We start from the raw sequence: 17,500 nt of genomic DNA, 5'->3' as shown, positions 1-17,500 counted from the left end.
AGAGGAATGGTCCAAAATACCTTTACAGTGGTGTGAAAAACTATTTGCCCCTTCCTGATTTCTTATTCTTTTGCATGTTTGTCACACAAAATGTTTCTGATCATCAAACACATTTAACCATTAGTCAAATATAACACAAGTAAACACAAAATGCAGTTTTTAAATGATGGTTTTATTATTTAGGGAGAAAAAAATCCAAACCTACATGGCCCTGTGTGAAAAGTAATTGCCCCTTGTTAAAAATAACCTAACTGTGGTGTATCACACCTGAGTTCAATTTCCGTAGCCACCCCAGGCCTGATTACTGCCACACCTGTTTCAATCAAGAAATCACTTAAATAGGAGCTGCCTGACACAGAGAAGTAGACCAAAAGCACCTCAAAAGCTAGACATCATGCCAAGATCCAAAGAAATTCAGGAACAAATGAGAACAGAAGTAATTGAGATCTATCAGTCTGGTAAAGGTTATAAAGCCATTTCTAAAGCTTTGGGACTCCAGCGAACCACAGTGAGAGCCATTATCCACAAATGGCAAAAACATGGAACAGTGGTGAACCTTCCCAGGAGTGGCGGCCGACCAAAATTACCCCAAGGCGCAGAGGCGACTCATCCGAGAGGTCACAAAGACCCCAGGACAGCGTCTAAGAACTGCAGGCCTCACTTGCCTCAATTAAGGTCAGTGTTCACGACTCCACCATAAGAAAGAGACTGGGCAAAAACGGCCTGCATGGCAGATTTCCAAGGCAAACCACTGTTAAGCAAAAGAACATTAGGGCTCGTCTCAATTTTGCTAAGAAACATCTCAATGATTGCCAAGACTTTTGGGAAAATACCTTGTGGACTGATGAGACAAAAGTTGAACTTTTGGAAGGCAAATGTCCGTTACATCTGGCGTAAAAGGAACACAGCATTTCAGAAAAGAACATCATACCAACAGTAAAATATGGTGGTGGTAGTGTGATGGTCTGGGGTTGTTTTGCTGCTTCAGGACCTGGAAGGCTTGCTGTGATAGATGGAACCATGAATTCTACTGTCTACCAAAAATCCTGAAGGAGAATGTCCGGCCATCTGTTCGTCAACTCAAGCTGAAGCGATCTTGGGTGCTGCAACAGGACAATGACCCAAAACACACCAGCAAATCCACCTCTGAATGGCTGAAGAAAAAGAAAATGAAGACTTTGGAGTGGCCTAGTCAAAGTCCTGACTTGAATCCAATTGAGATGCTATGGCATGACCTTAAAAAGGCGGTTCATGCTAGAAAACCCTCAAATAAAGCTGAATTACAACAATTCTGCAAAGATGAGTGGGCCAAAATTCCTCCAGGCTGTAAAGACTCATTGCAAGTTATCATAAGCGCTTGATTGCAGTTATTGCTGCTAAGGGTGGCCCAACCAGTTATTAGGTTCAAGGGGCAATTACTTTATCACACAGGGCCATGTAGGTTTGGATTTTTTTCTCCTAAATAATAAAAACCATCATTTAAAAACTGCATTTTGTGTTTACTTGTGTTATATTTGACTAATGGTTAAATGTGTTTGATGATCAGAAACATTTTGTGTGACAAACATGCAAAAGAATAAGAAATCAGAAAGGGGCAAATAGTTTTTCACACCACTGTGTGTGTGTGTGTATATATATATATATATATATATATATATGTGACTGCATATATTCACACATAATGAGTAATCTAAAAATATCAGTGAAACCTAATACATTTTCTTTTTCAGTTCAATCCCATTGAATAACAATCCACTTGTTGCAATGTTTACAAAGCTTTTTTTTTCATATAAAAAAAAAACATTTTGTCTTGTATATGCATTCAGTGTTATGTAACTGACTTGACGTCTTCATCTTTGGTATAGAGCATCCCACGGGGGTAGTCCCTCAGATTGAGGAATAGGTAATAGTCACACCAAGCCAACACTGGAGAACAAGGTTGGTGTGGCATATTCTTCAAGTGTACAGTTTTCTTGCAAAGCAGTGTTTGCAGCTTGTACAGTATCAGTCTAGGCATTGTCGTGAAGCAGTAGGAGGATGATCAACAACTTTCCTGAACATTTTCTCTTTTTGACTGCCTATGACCCTGAGCTCCGACAACAATCAAAACATTGGATGCACATTGATTCTCCCTCAGAACACCATCATTTGCACAGTTTTGATGATGCTGAGGGCATAGCCAATATTGATTATTTACCTCAAAAACATCATACAACTAGTCAATATTTTGCTGATTTATTTTTTCATTTTCAGCAGTCCATTAGGGAGAAGTGTCAAGTAAAGATGTGAATTCTGCTTCATGGTAATGACTCTGTTCAAAGTGCACAGGTTGCAGAGACTGCTCTGTGAAACTGTGGATTCAAAGAGCATATTCACCCTGTTTTCCAGGCGTGGTACTGTGTGACTACAGTCTGATCCCAGTCTGTCAGGGTACCTGTTTGGAAAGCCCTAGGACAGAGCTGAAAATGTCAAGTCATCTACAGGAAAATGGCTGCTAAACCGAGGCAAAACATTTTATTTAGATCTTTCTGAAAGGCTTTGTGAACATAAAAACATGTGTAGTGGAGTTCATGAATATAGCCCTTTTCACAAAAGTTGGAAGTGTTGCATTGACAGGTAAACGTACTTCCTGATAGTCAACAATGAATTTTGTTTGTTCTAACTATCTCCTTTCACTTCCAATAAATCAATTTTAGCAGTGTTAGAAATGTTGTTGAAAAGCACTGCACACTAATAAAGGTATCAAAACTGTATATAGGCTTCATAATTTTCATGAAGGAATTTCTTTATAATTGCCATGTAAGTTTGTTAATAGTATGCTAACAGTTTCTGCTAGCCTGTTATATATGCAGTATGTATATATGTGTGTGTATATATAAAATGCTTGCTTGCTCCATTTTGGAGATGTATGTTGTAATAAAATAAATGAGGTAAAATTAGCAATAATATTCTGAATCTTATAAATTAACCATAGTTAAGCTGTGTTTACCTATCAACCATTTATCTTCATATCTTAAGTTTTTTTATTTTTATTATATATTAAATACCAAGTTCCTGCCATAAAACCACATCAAATTTATGCTTGTGTGTTTTAAACTTACGTTTATTATGTTGTGTTTAGTATCCTGCATAAATTGCCGTTTCATACTCGTGCTTCACTGCAAAGGTACCTGGTATGTTATTTTCCATCAATACTGACTCGCACGTGAACTGAGAAAAGCATTTGCCTTTTCAAAGAATGATTTCTGTGTTGATAGGAGACCAAAATTGTTACAGCTAAAAAGACTCCTCACAACATCTATCTTAAGGTAATATGTAATCTTTACGTACTCAATAGGTTTGAAGTACCAGCTGCAAAAAGACATGCTGCCATGGCTTACAACATAATTTGATCCTTTGTCTATTTTAATTATTTGGATCACTTTTCGTTCTTTTTTCGTCAGTGGGGGAGCTGGAGCTGTTGAAACTCAGGCTAAGATGTTTTTGTTTAGAATTTGAACACAGAGGAACACTACAGTTTGCTGTTTTTTTCCATTCTGCCATTGTTTTTGATTAACTGGAAGAGTGTTTACACTTTCACCATGCCTACTGGAAGAAAACCATAGAAATGTAAAAAAGTCTAAGTTGTTTCTCATAATAGGTTCAATGAAAAACTTTTTAATCAGCATTTGTGTACTAGATTATGCAACAGTGTTGAAATTTTGGCAGTAGATTGACAAATGATAATTTATACCCTTAAATCTCAAAGAACATCAAGCTATGTACACTTTCATTAGTCATAATTGAAAAACAAAATCAAATATATATATATACATACATACAGAATTTGGTTTATAGAAGATATGTGACATGTGCATTTCACTCCTCTCTAAGATTCTAATTGTTACAAATTAGGAAATACATGTATTTGTGTTGGAAAAGGTGGTTTACAAAAGATGTTTAGGGAATAGTGGTAGATGTATTTTGTCATTGGATATTGCACACATCAGAAGGTCAAATACGTAATGACATGATTACAGTGAAAGTAGCAGGTAAAAAATAAGCACTATAAAGTTAACAGAACTTCTCTGCTATACCCTTCAAGGTTGTAGCTTGCCATACTGACATTTAGAAATATGTATACAAGCAAATCCTATAATTGCAACTTGCTCAAGTTCTCATATTGTATTTGTTTTGATGTTTGTTATTTTTATTCTCTTTTAGTATATTAACGGTGGTAACTTGGAACAGTTGTTGGACAGCAACATGCACCTTAGCTGGACTATTAGAGTCAAATTAGCATATGATATTGCATTGGGCCTGAGCTATCTGCACTCGAAAGGAATCTTTCACAGAGATCTAACATCAAAGGTATGTATTTTTGTAAAGCTGTTGTAATTTACATTGGCATTCCATTAAAGCTGTAGTGTTATAGTGGTCTTTCTATAGATGAATAGTTTGTAACAACAGATGAATCTTGGTGAAAGTTCTCCAAATATATTTGTAACTTGGATGCTGTCAGCTGTCTTGCGTCATACTTAATTTTGTAAAGTATGCATCTATAGAAAGCCCTTTCCTTTGTATGATATTTTATACTTGGTGAACAACATAGGTATGTTTACATGCCCAATGTTAAATGCATAGAAATGAAATAGCAATTGCTACTTTAGGCAAGCTGTGGCTAAAATTCTAGGTTATTAACATTTTAGGTTGTGAAATGAATGTGTGTTTTAATATTATCATGCACAAGGTAAACTGCAGCCTTGCATTTTGAGTTACTTTTAAAATAATTTTAGCAGGTTCTTTCCAAGTAACTCACTTCAGAGTCTGATGAAATGCATAAATCGTTTTGCATCTCATGTACAGCATTATGAGTTGCCACTCTATTGAAGTTCTCAGAATCCCCAGTTTTGTGGGTTTAGCATAAATTCTGTGGTGTTAGAAGAATGTCCCCTTCACTTCAGAAAGCATATTCTAGCAGTGAGAATTTTCTTTTAAAGCCTACAGTTTTTATTTTATAATAATATAAGTAATACTATATTAGTATTTTTTTTTTTGGAAAGATATTTTCTGTATTAGATCAATACAGTACTTGGTTGTTTCTGTATATGCAAAATCTTAAGTACAATTTTGTAGGTTTTTTTTTTCTTTTTCAGTGATACATCTCACTTAAACTGTTGAGGCACATTTTAGTAAATGAGACTTTAGAATAAAATACTTCTTGGAAAGTTAACAAAGGAGAATGTAGCTTACTTGTCAGCTGGGGTCTTTAAAGCACATATAGTAAACTGGGTAACTGACTTTTAATATTCTTCAGAACTGTTTGATAAATTGTGATGAGAACGGTTACTCTGCAGTTGTTGGAGATTTCGGCCTTGCAGAGAAAATCCCTGACTATAGGTGAGTACATCTGTGATCTAATTTGCCTGTAATTTTACTGTCTTTGTTAAAATATATCTTTGACACAAGTGCAGACCCATGAATAAACACACCTTTATAGAATGTTGGTTTTTAATGTATTTGTATTTTTTATTTTCAAAATCAAGCATGGACAATTCTTATAGCTTTACACAGCAAAGGCATAGCAGTATAGTATTAGAAATGTGTGACCAGTTGTAAACCCTTATTATTTTTACTTTTGAGAGTTCATATATTGGATTAAGGTCAGGATCTCTTTTACATATACATTTGTCCTCTTAGCATATGCTTTTATCCAAAGCAACTTACAAAAGAGGTCAACATAATCAAGTAAACTTTAGGGAATTGTGTGGGAACAAGTGTTTCAGGACACAATTAGTTATCACACATTTATCACAAAACACAAGCTACTCATAATTTCTAGGCTACAAAACCTAATAAGTAATATCAAACAGACAGATTCACCAAACAGGAGAGTCTTCAGTGTGTTTAAGAAGTGTTCAAATTTTCAAATGGAGGTGAACAGCTTATTACTCCAGCTATGAGTTAGACATGAAGATAATTTCATCAGCAAACCTGACTGGTTTGAGTAGGACCTTAGGACCTTGCTTTTATATATTTATATATATATATATATATATATATATATATATATATATATATATATATATATATATATTGAAGTTAATATGTTCCACCACAGGGAGCCAATGTAGTGAACTGAAAAGAGGAGTGACATATGCCCACTTTGGGCTGAACAACAGACATGGCACTGCATTTTGAATCATCTGCAGTGGCATAGGTAGGTTCAGTAGTCAAGACCAAAGCCTGGATCTGGAGTTGTGCTACAAACGCTGTCATTTACATTCTGATTTTGTACGCAGTGAATTTGCAAAACTGAAAGACTGTTACAACATGGTCAGTGAAGAACAGCTTGCATCAGTCACCACCCAAAGTTGCATGCAGACATAGCAGGTGCTAATGAGCTGAACAGAGCTGGTGTGCTGAAAAGATGGATAGGCTGGGATAACAAAAGGTCTGTCTTTGCCAAGTTGAGCTAGAAATGGTGTTCCTTCATCTGCTGTAGGTTGCAAAATCAGTGAGGCACGCAGATACTCAAGGTGATACCATGTAGTCCTCTGGAGGGAATTACATTGCACATTAATTGTTTGCTTTGCATAGGAGTGTGAAAATATAGCATACACCAACATGTTAGAAAGAGAAGAGTTTCTAAAAGTTTTCTCAGTTTTAAAATTTTTTGTTATACTTGTTGGTATGTGCAAAATGTCAGTAATTGTATGGAGAGTCATGTCTTGCATTTGCAACATTCATTAAGTAACTATACTGTAAGCCTCTGTCAAATTTGGAGACCTATAATAGGCAAGGCTGAAAAGGTTGCTAAAGCAGACACTGGACATAATTTAAAATTACTGTATTAGCATACCTTTCTTGTAGTGAAACAAAAAATGAAAAGTGATAACTCAAAATATATATCAGTAATGAAAGGAACACCAAGACAGCAGAAGGGTTTTCAGTTTTCCCTTTATTCCAAAATGTTATGCAGAATTAACTACCAAATGATTGAGTTGGAACTACGGTCTCTTGCTAAAACATGACATTTAAATTTTTCAGAACACTGGCAGAATACATCTGAATATATGTAATTTGCTTTTATGTTAGTTGCATGCTTCCTTATTTATGTTGTGGATGTAAACAAATAATTTTGATAATTACTAATAGATGTCAGTTACACTTGTGTATTCCTGAACACACAAAATTTGGCTGGCAATAGTCCTTAAAATAGTACAGTTACATTGGACGTTTACATATCAAATAAACATCTTGTTTTAAGGGACAGTATTCCAAAATTAGTGAATATACTGTAATTTTAAATTTGTTTGCAATATATATTATATATTTTAGAATTTTTTATATTAGAATATATATTTCAGAAAAGCAAGGCAAAAACAAGCTGTGTCATTACAGTTGGTGTGTAGTTCATCTGAAAATTACACAGGGTTTCTCTGGGTAATGTGCTTTTTTTTCTCTGTTTGTTTTTAGATGTTTGAATGGCTTTGTTTTGCAATCAAGTTAGATGCTTTAGAAATCTCTTGTTTTTTGTGATCTCTTTTTCCATAAATATTCTAGTAATACTGCGTGCCAAAGTTCTTAGTCATTTGAGCACTAAGGAACATACTGTTCAGCCATGAACTAATAATACCAGGGTAGTCATGTAAGGTGCGCTCTGTTTTAGTAGACTTCAGCTGTACTTTCTTAGAAGGGTTATTTTAGTAATAAATATCTGCCGCTGTATACAAAATTGAATGTTTATCTTGTATTTTACATACCTTTTTTGTAAAGTGTGTAATGCCGCTATAAATTTGGCACATGCATTAATTCTAATGAATATATATTGAGAAAAAGAATAAGCATTTCTAACTTTTACATGTGAAACTGACATAAAATTATAACTGTATGCATCAAGATGATGTTTCATTAAAGAAGACTATTCTATCATGATTTTTTCAAGATATTTGATATAAGACACTTCAATTTACTTTATTAAAAAAAAATAATCAAATACTTCACTACATCTTGCCTACCATCATGAAAAGTGTCTCATTGACACTCTTGATTTTAGCCACAAAACTAAGCATTATTAAGGTGGAACAGTAGTGAAGAAGATGCACGGAATAAGGCATTTTGAGAATGTGTTTCTGTTTTTAGATCTCAGTGCTACTTTAATACAGTAAACCATAACATCTGAAATAGACATCATCTCTGTAGCCTTATGCAATTTATTTTCTTCACTGGTGAATCCAGTTCTCTGCAGCCTCTCTCTGGCTGCCCCCTGTTCTTTTTAACGTCATTGTGCTGCCAATGTGTTATCAGATTTATAAGCAAGAACTTGCGCTGTATTCAGCTCCTCTCTTGAAGATACACAGCTGTCTGTTAATATCGGAATTGGGTGTACTTTTTCCAAGGAAAGTTTCAGAGACCTTAGTACCTGCGTATCTGCAATTGTCATCCTTCTTTAATTAAAAAAACTGAATTAGTTGTTAGAAAAGTATATTTTTAAAATAGAATGTGTCTGTCTGTATGTTCCCTATACAATCATACACCCTTTGACTGATCTGGTCCATATTTTATATAGTTGCTGTCTAGGACCGGACAAACAAGGTAGACTACTTTGGAACCCAAAGTTCTGACCCCTACACAATATTTAATTTTTTTTTCTTTCTTGTACTGTTCAGTTTGCACACCATTACCACCAGATAGCTCAGAGCAACTTTAACATCAGAACAGTCTGAAGCCAGACTACCAGACAAAATGAACAGAAAATGAATGAATGAAAATTACTTACCCAGGAAATGCCACATGCTACTTCTATGTGCTGTAATATACAAAGGAATATTGTGCACATTTGCAGGGGTTGTTGGGTGAGGCTTGATCGATATTGGAAGTGCAGTACAACAAAAATGGAAAAGCAAAGGTTTGTGTTTTAACACTTCATCAGGTTTTCTTAATTTTTAAGGCACTGTGAAGATTCCACTTTGAACTAAGAGTCAGACATGACAGTGTTTATGGTTATAACCCTACAATGAGTTAACCACAATTCTGGAATCCATTTGGACACCAAATGACCAATTCTTGACTCATGAGAACAGAGACATTAATAGACAGGTAGTGTGGATGATGGATGGGACATCCAGCAATAACAACAGGGGCACCATTTAAAAACACAAACCTTTGCTTTAAAGCCAGTTCAAATATAGACTAAATTTAACTGAAGATGACACTTTCTTGTTTCTACATGTAATGTATGGGGCATGTGGAAATACCCTGTCAGTGCGTTTTACACTGCACTTTGCTTGTGCATCATTTTTTTTTTCTTGCATAACCAGTTGGGGCTTGGCATTATGTGCAATGCATTTTGTTAGTCTATGGCAGTGATGGCGAACCATTTAGAAACCAAGTGCCCAAACTGCAATCCAAAACCCACTTATTTATCGCAAAGTGCCAACATGGCAATTTAACCTGAATACCACCTAAAACTGAACACCAGCATAACCAAGGAGCTGGTGGTGGATTTTAGGAGGCCCAGGCCCCTCATGGACCCCGTGATCATCAGAGGTGAGTGTGTGCAGAGGGTACAGACCTATAAATACCTGGGAGTGCAGCTGGATGATAAATTGGACTGAACTGCCAATACTGATGCTCTGTCTGTCTATCTATCTACTGAGCTTTTAGTTTAGAAAAGCCACTCATACATTAACATCTTTTGTCTTAAAAGAAAAACATAATAACGAGCTTTCAATGATACAAACAACTTTTTGTTGAAAGGTAAAAGTTTGCATTCTGTATGCTTTTGAACAATTAATGTGCTTTTTGCTGTTGTATGCATGCTGATAATTTGTCTAACCTTGGCTCATACTTTGTAAGTTTGAGAGCAACACATGCAGCACTCAGGTCATCTGTTAGTCTGTTTCTGGTGTCAGATTTGATTTAATTCAAAGCTGAAAACAGCTGCACAAGCATAAGATGTTCCAAACAAAGTAAGGAAAGCAATCTCAAGTGCCTTCATTGACTTAAGATTATTTGGCAGAGAATTCCACACTTTAAGGATTTCATTTTCATAACTAACTGTGCTGTCCTTTGTCATCCCTTCGATCCTCTCAAGTGTTTCACGCAGGTCTTCCCTATTAAGCTCCGCCCCCCAAGCTTCCATTATATATTACGGGTCGTGGATCAGGTGTGGCGATTAGCAACTCCGGCAATAATTACAGATGCGGACGACTCCTCACCTGTGCGCTTAAGCGAGGACTGCCCGCATCACAAAGTTCCCGGAAACCACTCCGCCACTCTACCATAACCCCTTTAAGCCGCGAGGCGCAATTATCTGTTAAAACTGGCCTTTTCAATTTTGAGCTGTGGACCCGCTATACCACATCCCCTCCAACCCCACCACGGGAATCACAGACTCAAAAGGCTGCAGTCCGTGCCGCACCCTCAAGCAGCATGTGTGCCGCCTGCCTTACCCCAGACAGGAGAGGAAGGAAGCGATCCCATTGGGCTGCTGGGCAGAGGGGCGGGTGATGTGAAAAAGTCCTGCGCGTGAAGAGGGGGAGTGGTGAGGGGAGCAGCCCGCCCCGCATTCCTCTGGCTTTATAGTAACGAACTCTGTGCTCGGGCGACGGCGCGCGTGCCACTGAGAGGGCTCTGAGTGCCCCTTTGGCACGCATTTCATAGGTTCGCCACCACTGGTCTATGGCTTTCTGTATTTGAGCATTTGTTCATACCAGATATCTTGCCATAGCTTAGGGGCTCTAAAAGAAAATCGGGCTATAAGAGGCCTAAATAGTGCCTCTTATTGATTACAGTAACTATTTGTTGTGTGTCCTAAAAGGACAGGAGAGGTGCTCTCAGATTTCCCTGCTGCACTCATTGATAGTAAAGTATTGTGTCTCATGTCAACAGTATTCTACATGACTGATGTGACTAAAGATTTGAAACATCTATCCATGTATTAGGGTTAAATAGTGCATTAAACGTTCTGTTTGAGTCCAGGTCTCTGCTATACTCTGTTCTTTTGCTTTGGGAGAATTAAATACCTGGTCGTACTGAAACAAAAAATATACATTTTGTATAAATACTAAGCTAAGAGCAAACTCTACTTAGTTTAGCATTAGTTGTGCTAAGGACCTGACGAATCAAGGTACCCTCAATACAAGCCATGATTCAACAGGAAAAAGTAATTTGATGGGTTAAATGGTATGTGCAAACAGCAGTGTCTTACTTTTCACCTACCAAACAATTCTCACAAAGCCTAAACAATGTATCATGTACCCTGATGGGAAATTTGATTCAGAATCTGTAGTGCTGTGGCAAACTTAACAAAGTACAAATATTTTCACTGGAACAGTGATGCATATTCTTTCACACATTACATATGTAGATAGGTTTGGCCTTGCATACACATCCTAATGATGCACAGGAGATTGAAATTAACCTAACACAAATGAATCCTTTATCCTGTTTTTAGCCTCTCCTATGCTTCATTACCTGGTTATCATTAGAGTTCTGCAAAACATGTTTTTAATTCACCTTAGACACAAATGTGTAATATTCTTGAAGACTTCAGCATTTTGCAGAGGAGGTGAAATTACTCAGTTGAGGAGAGTATATGTTAAATCCAATTCAGCAGTTACTGTATTCCACTGATCTTTTCTCTCCCTCCAGTGAATTAGCTCTGTTAAATGAGTGGAGATTTTTGATGTAGTTTATCTGCTAGTAAAATGGTAATAAGGACAGTATTAGACCTCAGTGATCTAAATCAATTTTTCTGCATCAAGAGCTTTTGTAATGTTCATTTTTAAGAGACTATAGTGGCTGTTTACTCAAAAGTGGTATATAGGCCTTGATGTGAAAAATGCAGATTTCTAGTGCAGAGATTCACATACATTGCTTGGATGTGTAAAGGAAACCTGTTAACATGTTAACTTTTAAAGCTAGCAGTGGTATGCAGAACACTGATATTTTAGTAAATGGTCAGAGAAAATTAGTTCAGATATATCCACCGTTTCAATGACTAAACTGCAGAGAAAGCATGACTGCCAGGTGTCAATGTACTTTTCGTTCGTGCATTGCTTGATTGTCTGGCATAGTAGGAACTGTTAAAGAAGCAGAAGTCATTTGCAGTAAAAAGGTCCACAAGTGTAGCAGGGTGTTGTGCTTTATCATATGCAATATGGACAAATGATCTGTATCGCATAAATAAAGTGAGCCAAAACCCTTCTTGTTGTCCCATTGAAAAAGTTTAATTTGGTCAGTTTTTGATGTGGCAGATTTCCTTACAGATGAAGATTACTAAATTAAAACGGACTAAATGACATATTCCAGAATTGCGGTAATGCTTTAGCATCTTTGCGAACCATGTGAATTGAAAGAAAGTTAGTTTTGCTCAAGAGCACTACACACACGTGCGTGTGCTGTGAATGCTTTCTTTGAAACCTCCCATTTGAATTTAATCAAGCTGTGCTGCAGAAAGCAGATCAAAGCAAAGTTAATTCTAATGGTACCAGAGTGGTGTAATTTTGTAGCTGTATCCTAGGAACTCTAACACACACAAATAATAGCATGGTAGCTAAATGGACACAAATGTTAACAAACAATGTCATAAATGTTAAGTTTGACTTAAAGGGAGACATAAATACAAAGATGCTGAAGCATGAAACTGAAAGGCAAAATAACTGGAATTTACTAAGAACCTGTAAGTGCAGTTGGAAAAAGCAGTTGCATGGTATCACATCTACAATGCATACAGCTATATGATTAAGGGCTTTTAAGAGCTTCTGTTTGAATTCATTGTACTATATTATTAAAGGATGGGATTAGACTAGGTGGAGTACATGTCATTACATAAAATATTTTTATACCAAACCTACTTAGTAGAGTAGCTTGATGCTAGTACTGTAGTTTTAAAATTGGTGTTTTCTGCACTTTTCAGTAGCCGTAATCTCCATGATTGACATACTGTATATAGTACAGCAAGACGGGTCGTCTTTCAGACATCTGTTGAACACATTAGTCTGGACAAAGTCACACTTTTTAGGGACCTTGATGTTTATATTAACATACAGTGCTCCACTTACCTGATTTATTGTATGCAGCAGATATCAGGTTCATTTCACACTATTAAGAAAAGTGTGTTTATTTTCCTGTAAAAGTCTCTTACTTTTGGTTGAGTCTTACATTGTGGTTCCACACTTCTGCTCAGCTTCTTAGTTGATTTTCCAAAAAGAGCAATGTTAGAATGACGGAAGCCACTTGCTTACAGATGAGATTATAGTTTCCTGCAGTTGTACATGGAATTGGAATCAATAAATTGTATAATGCATTGAGCTCATTCATTTAACTAAACTCAATTATAAAAAGGAGAATGCAGAAATATACCACACAAGAATAGTAAAAACCAAATGCTCTTGCTCCATATTTCCTGTCAGCTGTCAGAGAGCCAGGAATTGAATCTGATGCTAGGTTTATACATACTGCAGGAAAAGTATTTTTAGGCAAGTAAGCTCTGCTGTTATATTTCTGTGTGCCTTACCAGTAAAATCCATAAGGTCATCTTTAATATAAATTGCATTTATAGCTCTGACTCAATGTTATTTTAAATACTTAGCTCCCTTTTTCTTTAAGTTTTAATACCAATTTTTTTTCTTCTTAGCTCAGAGTTTGAACATTCTTTTATATTTGTTATTATGTTACAATTGGTAGACTGTTATGCTGCTGTCTTTAGCTGTCACTGAATTTCTTTGCATTGTTTCTTAATCTGTTGACTGCTTTGTTGATGTAAATTTACCAAAATTTTTTTCATATTCCTTGCACCTTTTTATTTATTTTTTTTTTAAAGTTTCATCATTTTAATCTTAAGTTTGCTGTTTTTATAGTTTGGGTGCTTTCCTTAGAGAATTTGTTGAGTATATTTAATTTGTATATGAACAATGTCAGCAGCTATTTTTATACTTTTTTTTTTTTCTAGTTCTGCTTTTTCAGCACATTTTCTAAAAAGTATTTTTCTCAACCTATTTTTTTTTTATTTCCGAGTGTTTTTTTGCTACCCCTGAGGGGACATAGTGTAATTTTTTTCTGGGGATGTTTCTGGTGCACACCAGAATGTTTTAACCGCACAGTAACTGAAAAGGGGCTACCTACACATAATTACTGGTGAATATTAGTTATATTTTATAGTTGCACTTAGGAAAAACCCATCTAGCGCCTTCAATATCAGACAAAAATCTTCCTTCTTCACATGCAAACCATGTTTTTGATATTTTGTGTGCATCTATCGGTAGCCATGAAGCTGACCTGAGCTTTGCAATTTTTGCTGTATATCCCCAATGTTGCTATGGACCTTACAATGACCTTTAGACTTCAATATATGTTCTAAATGCCTTTCAGTGATAATGTATCCATGACAAACTGGAAAAACAAATGCAATGTATTTGTGTTTAAGATCAAGCTGAAAGTATACTTCTATAAAGTCTCCAATTTCCATCCATCCATCCTCTTCCGCTTATCCGAGGTTGGGTCGCGGGAGTAGCAGCTTGAGCAGAGATGCCCAGACTTCCCTCTCGCTGGCCACTTCTACTAGCACTTCCGCGGGAATCCCAAGGCTTTCCCAGTCCAGCCGAGAGACATAGTCCCTCCAGCGTGTCCTGGGTCTTCCCTGGGGCCTCCTCTCAGATAGACGTGCCCGGAACACTTCGCCAGGGAGGTGTCCAGGAGGCATCCTGATCAGACGCCCAAGCCACCTCATCTGACTCCTCTCGATGCGGAGGAGCAGTGGCTCTACTCTGAGCTCCTCCTGAATGACTGAACTTCTCACCCTATCTTTAAGGGAAATCCCAGACACTCTGCGGAGGAAACTCATTTCAGCCACTTGTATTTGCGATCTCGTTCTTTCGGTTACTACCCACAGCTCATAACCATAGGTGAGGGTAGGAACGTAGATCGGCTGCTAACTTGAGAGCTTTGCCTTACGGCTCAGCTGCTTTTTCACCACGACAGACCGATGCAGAGCCCGCATCATTGCGGACGCCGCACCGTTAGTTAACAGCCGTTAGCCTGTTGTATTTCATTCTTTGAAACTTCTAGTATTTAGGAATGTTTACTACTGACCTAACTTCAAAAGATCCCATTGTTAAAATATCATGCATTTATTGGAATTTTAAGAACATAATTAGTATATAAAAGTGTGTGTGTGTGTTTATATTTATATACACACACAATATGTGGGCATAAATAAATATTACATTTATATTTCATTTTTAAAGAAATTTTTGTATGTGGATATTTATGTACAATATAAATTTATTTATTTTTTTAATGTAGCATGTAATACCATATGTATAAAAGTTTGTCATTGTGGATGATTAAATGGAATTGATTGAATTCCTGCTACTAAAGTTGTCCATTATATACAACTTACTATGTATTTTAGATATATTCAGTTAATTAGCATGTTGTCTTACTTTCAGTGTTGATGGAGAGAAGTTGGCTGTTGTGGGATCCCCGTACTGGATGGCACCTGAAGTCCTCCGAGATGAACCATACAATGAAAAAGTAAATTTTGTCTCAAGCAGTGTGCCTAAAATGGATAGTATGGTTGTTCTCAGACAATAAAAATATGAAAGTATTTTTTAATGTGCTTTTTTTTTATAGAAATGTTAATAGTACAAAGTATGTTTTAGCTGATTGTTGGTGAAATTTTTAGTCATGAGCATAAAATGAATCCTAAGAAGTACAGATGTATCTGTATGTTTATAGATGGTTACCTTGCAAGTAAGAAACAAATCGCAAGATCTTAAATTACTTATTTTAGCAGTATGTATCCAATCATGAAACTTTTCTTCCTTCAGATTGGGAAGAAGCTTAATAAAATTTGAAGCAGGTGACAACAAAAAGCCCTACTTTGATATATTGTATAATTTTAATATGGAAATGTCAAAGTATATGTAATCCTTAGCTTGGAGTTTCATGCATTATGATTGTGCTTTTATTTATATATATATATATATATATATATATATATATATATATATATATATATATATATATATATATAGTGGCTGGTAGGGCAGGGCAATATGGCCAAAAATATTTATCACGATGTATATTTGAACATTTAGATAACGATATAACTGACGATATGATTGACGCGAGACAAAATACTTTACAACTCCACAACTTTATTAGTGCAAAAAAACCCCTTCAATTTATTTTCAATTAGACAAGCAGCTGTTTTTATGTGCATTAAAGCTATATAAAATTTAACAGTGCAAATGCAAATTCCTTGCTGACAGTTTAACCAAAAGGCATTTCCAGTGGAAATGGGCTGACATATCCTGAGCATAACCATGTATAATATCCACAAAACTTAAGAGAGTTGCTTTGCAACATAAAACATAACATAAAATTCAAGCCTAGAGTGTCCATAGTCTCACTCTGTGTGTTGGTTATAGTCTCCGCTATGCAGTCAGTCATATTGCGGGTTGATACAAAACTAACTCTAACCTCTTTAGTGACCTGGCAAACATATTTAATGTACTTAATTAATTGTTTTACATCTGAGATATCTGTGTAACTTTTCTGTGTGTATATTTTTCAGTATGTTAGACTTTATTTCTGGTGCTAAGACATCCAGCAGCTCTTGCATTATTCTTTCAGAGGTGTAATGTGCGTTTTTACCACCATTAAGACTTTTGAGTGGTAAAGGGAAAGCTTGTTGGATATTCAATTCACACTTGCACTACGGCAGGTACGCATTCTCGACATTTCCACTTTAATCTCGACATTTCTACATTATTCTCGCGGTTTATCTCGAGATGAAATTCGACATGTTGACTTTATTCTCGTATTTTGTCGTTAAAGTAGAGCATCATAAACTAAACTTCGTCTTAAAATGATTGTTTAATTTACTAGATTTTCTCAAACCCCCGTCATAAATTATGTAGCAACGTGTCAACTTTATTCTCGTCATAAGCGTCAAGATTAAAGTGGAAATGTCGAGAATAAAGTCAACATCTCAACTTTATTCTTGACATAGATTTTTTTTTTCTTCACTTTGTCCGTATTTTTTTTTTTTCTTCACCGTGGCCCTAATACGCTTCCGTACAAAACCCTCAGCAATTCAGTGACAAAACTTTTGCTCAGGACACTGTGTGCTGCAAGGGTTTCTGCACACTTTTTGCAATATGGACGCAGGTCCAAATATGAGCAAATATAAGAATGGCAGATGGGGTCACTTTAAACAGGAACCACAGTGAGTGCTACAAGGATTTTTGCACACAGAACACCCCTAATGCTTAAACAACTGTATGTGTATATATTGGTTTGCTATGTACTTTACAAGAAATGGAAAAGCTGCTGTACACTCGGCCGCACTATACAGACTGCGCTGACGCTGAGAACAGAGATATCACTTCCTGACGTCTTTTTTCTGATATCTGACAGGCTGGTTTCACTAGACTTTTTTTTTTTATTTTATCAGACCTCCTCTTGCCCGCACACCTCCACATCCTCTTTGCTTGTAAACTGCCGC

General features: G+C 36.3%; 1 protein-coding gene across 1 annotated transcript in view; it reads left to right on the top strand.

Annotated features, from left to right (window-relative positions):
- LOC120515184 (dual specificity testis-specific protein kinase 2-like) overlaps positions 1–15,595 on the top strand; it is a 38,025-nt gene extending 22,430 nt beyond the window's left edge. The window contains exons 2-4 of the mRNA XM_039735936.1: positions 4,204–4,350; positions 5,297–5,379; positions 15,438–15,595. Of these exons, the coding sequence (XP_039591870.1) occupies positions 4,204–4,350; positions 5,297–5,379; positions 15,438–15,582 (375 nt within the window). The 3' untranslated portion in view covers positions 15,583–15,595. The remainder of the gene's footprint in view (positions 1–4,203; positions 4,351–5,296; positions 5,380–15,437) is intronic.
- Positions 15,596–17,500: the final 1,905 nt, after the last annotated feature.

Source organism: Polypterus senegalus, chromosome 14, assembly GCF_016835505.1.
Source record: "Polypterus senegalus isolate Bchr_013 chromosome 14, ASM1683550v1, whole genome shotgun sequence".
Lineage (NCBI taxonomy): Eukaryota > Metazoa > Chordata > Cladistia > Polypteriformes > Polypteridae > Polypterus > Polypterus senegalus.
Note: the sequence above shows the minus strand (reverse complement) of the source record. Positions and strands in the feature narration are given on the sequence as shown.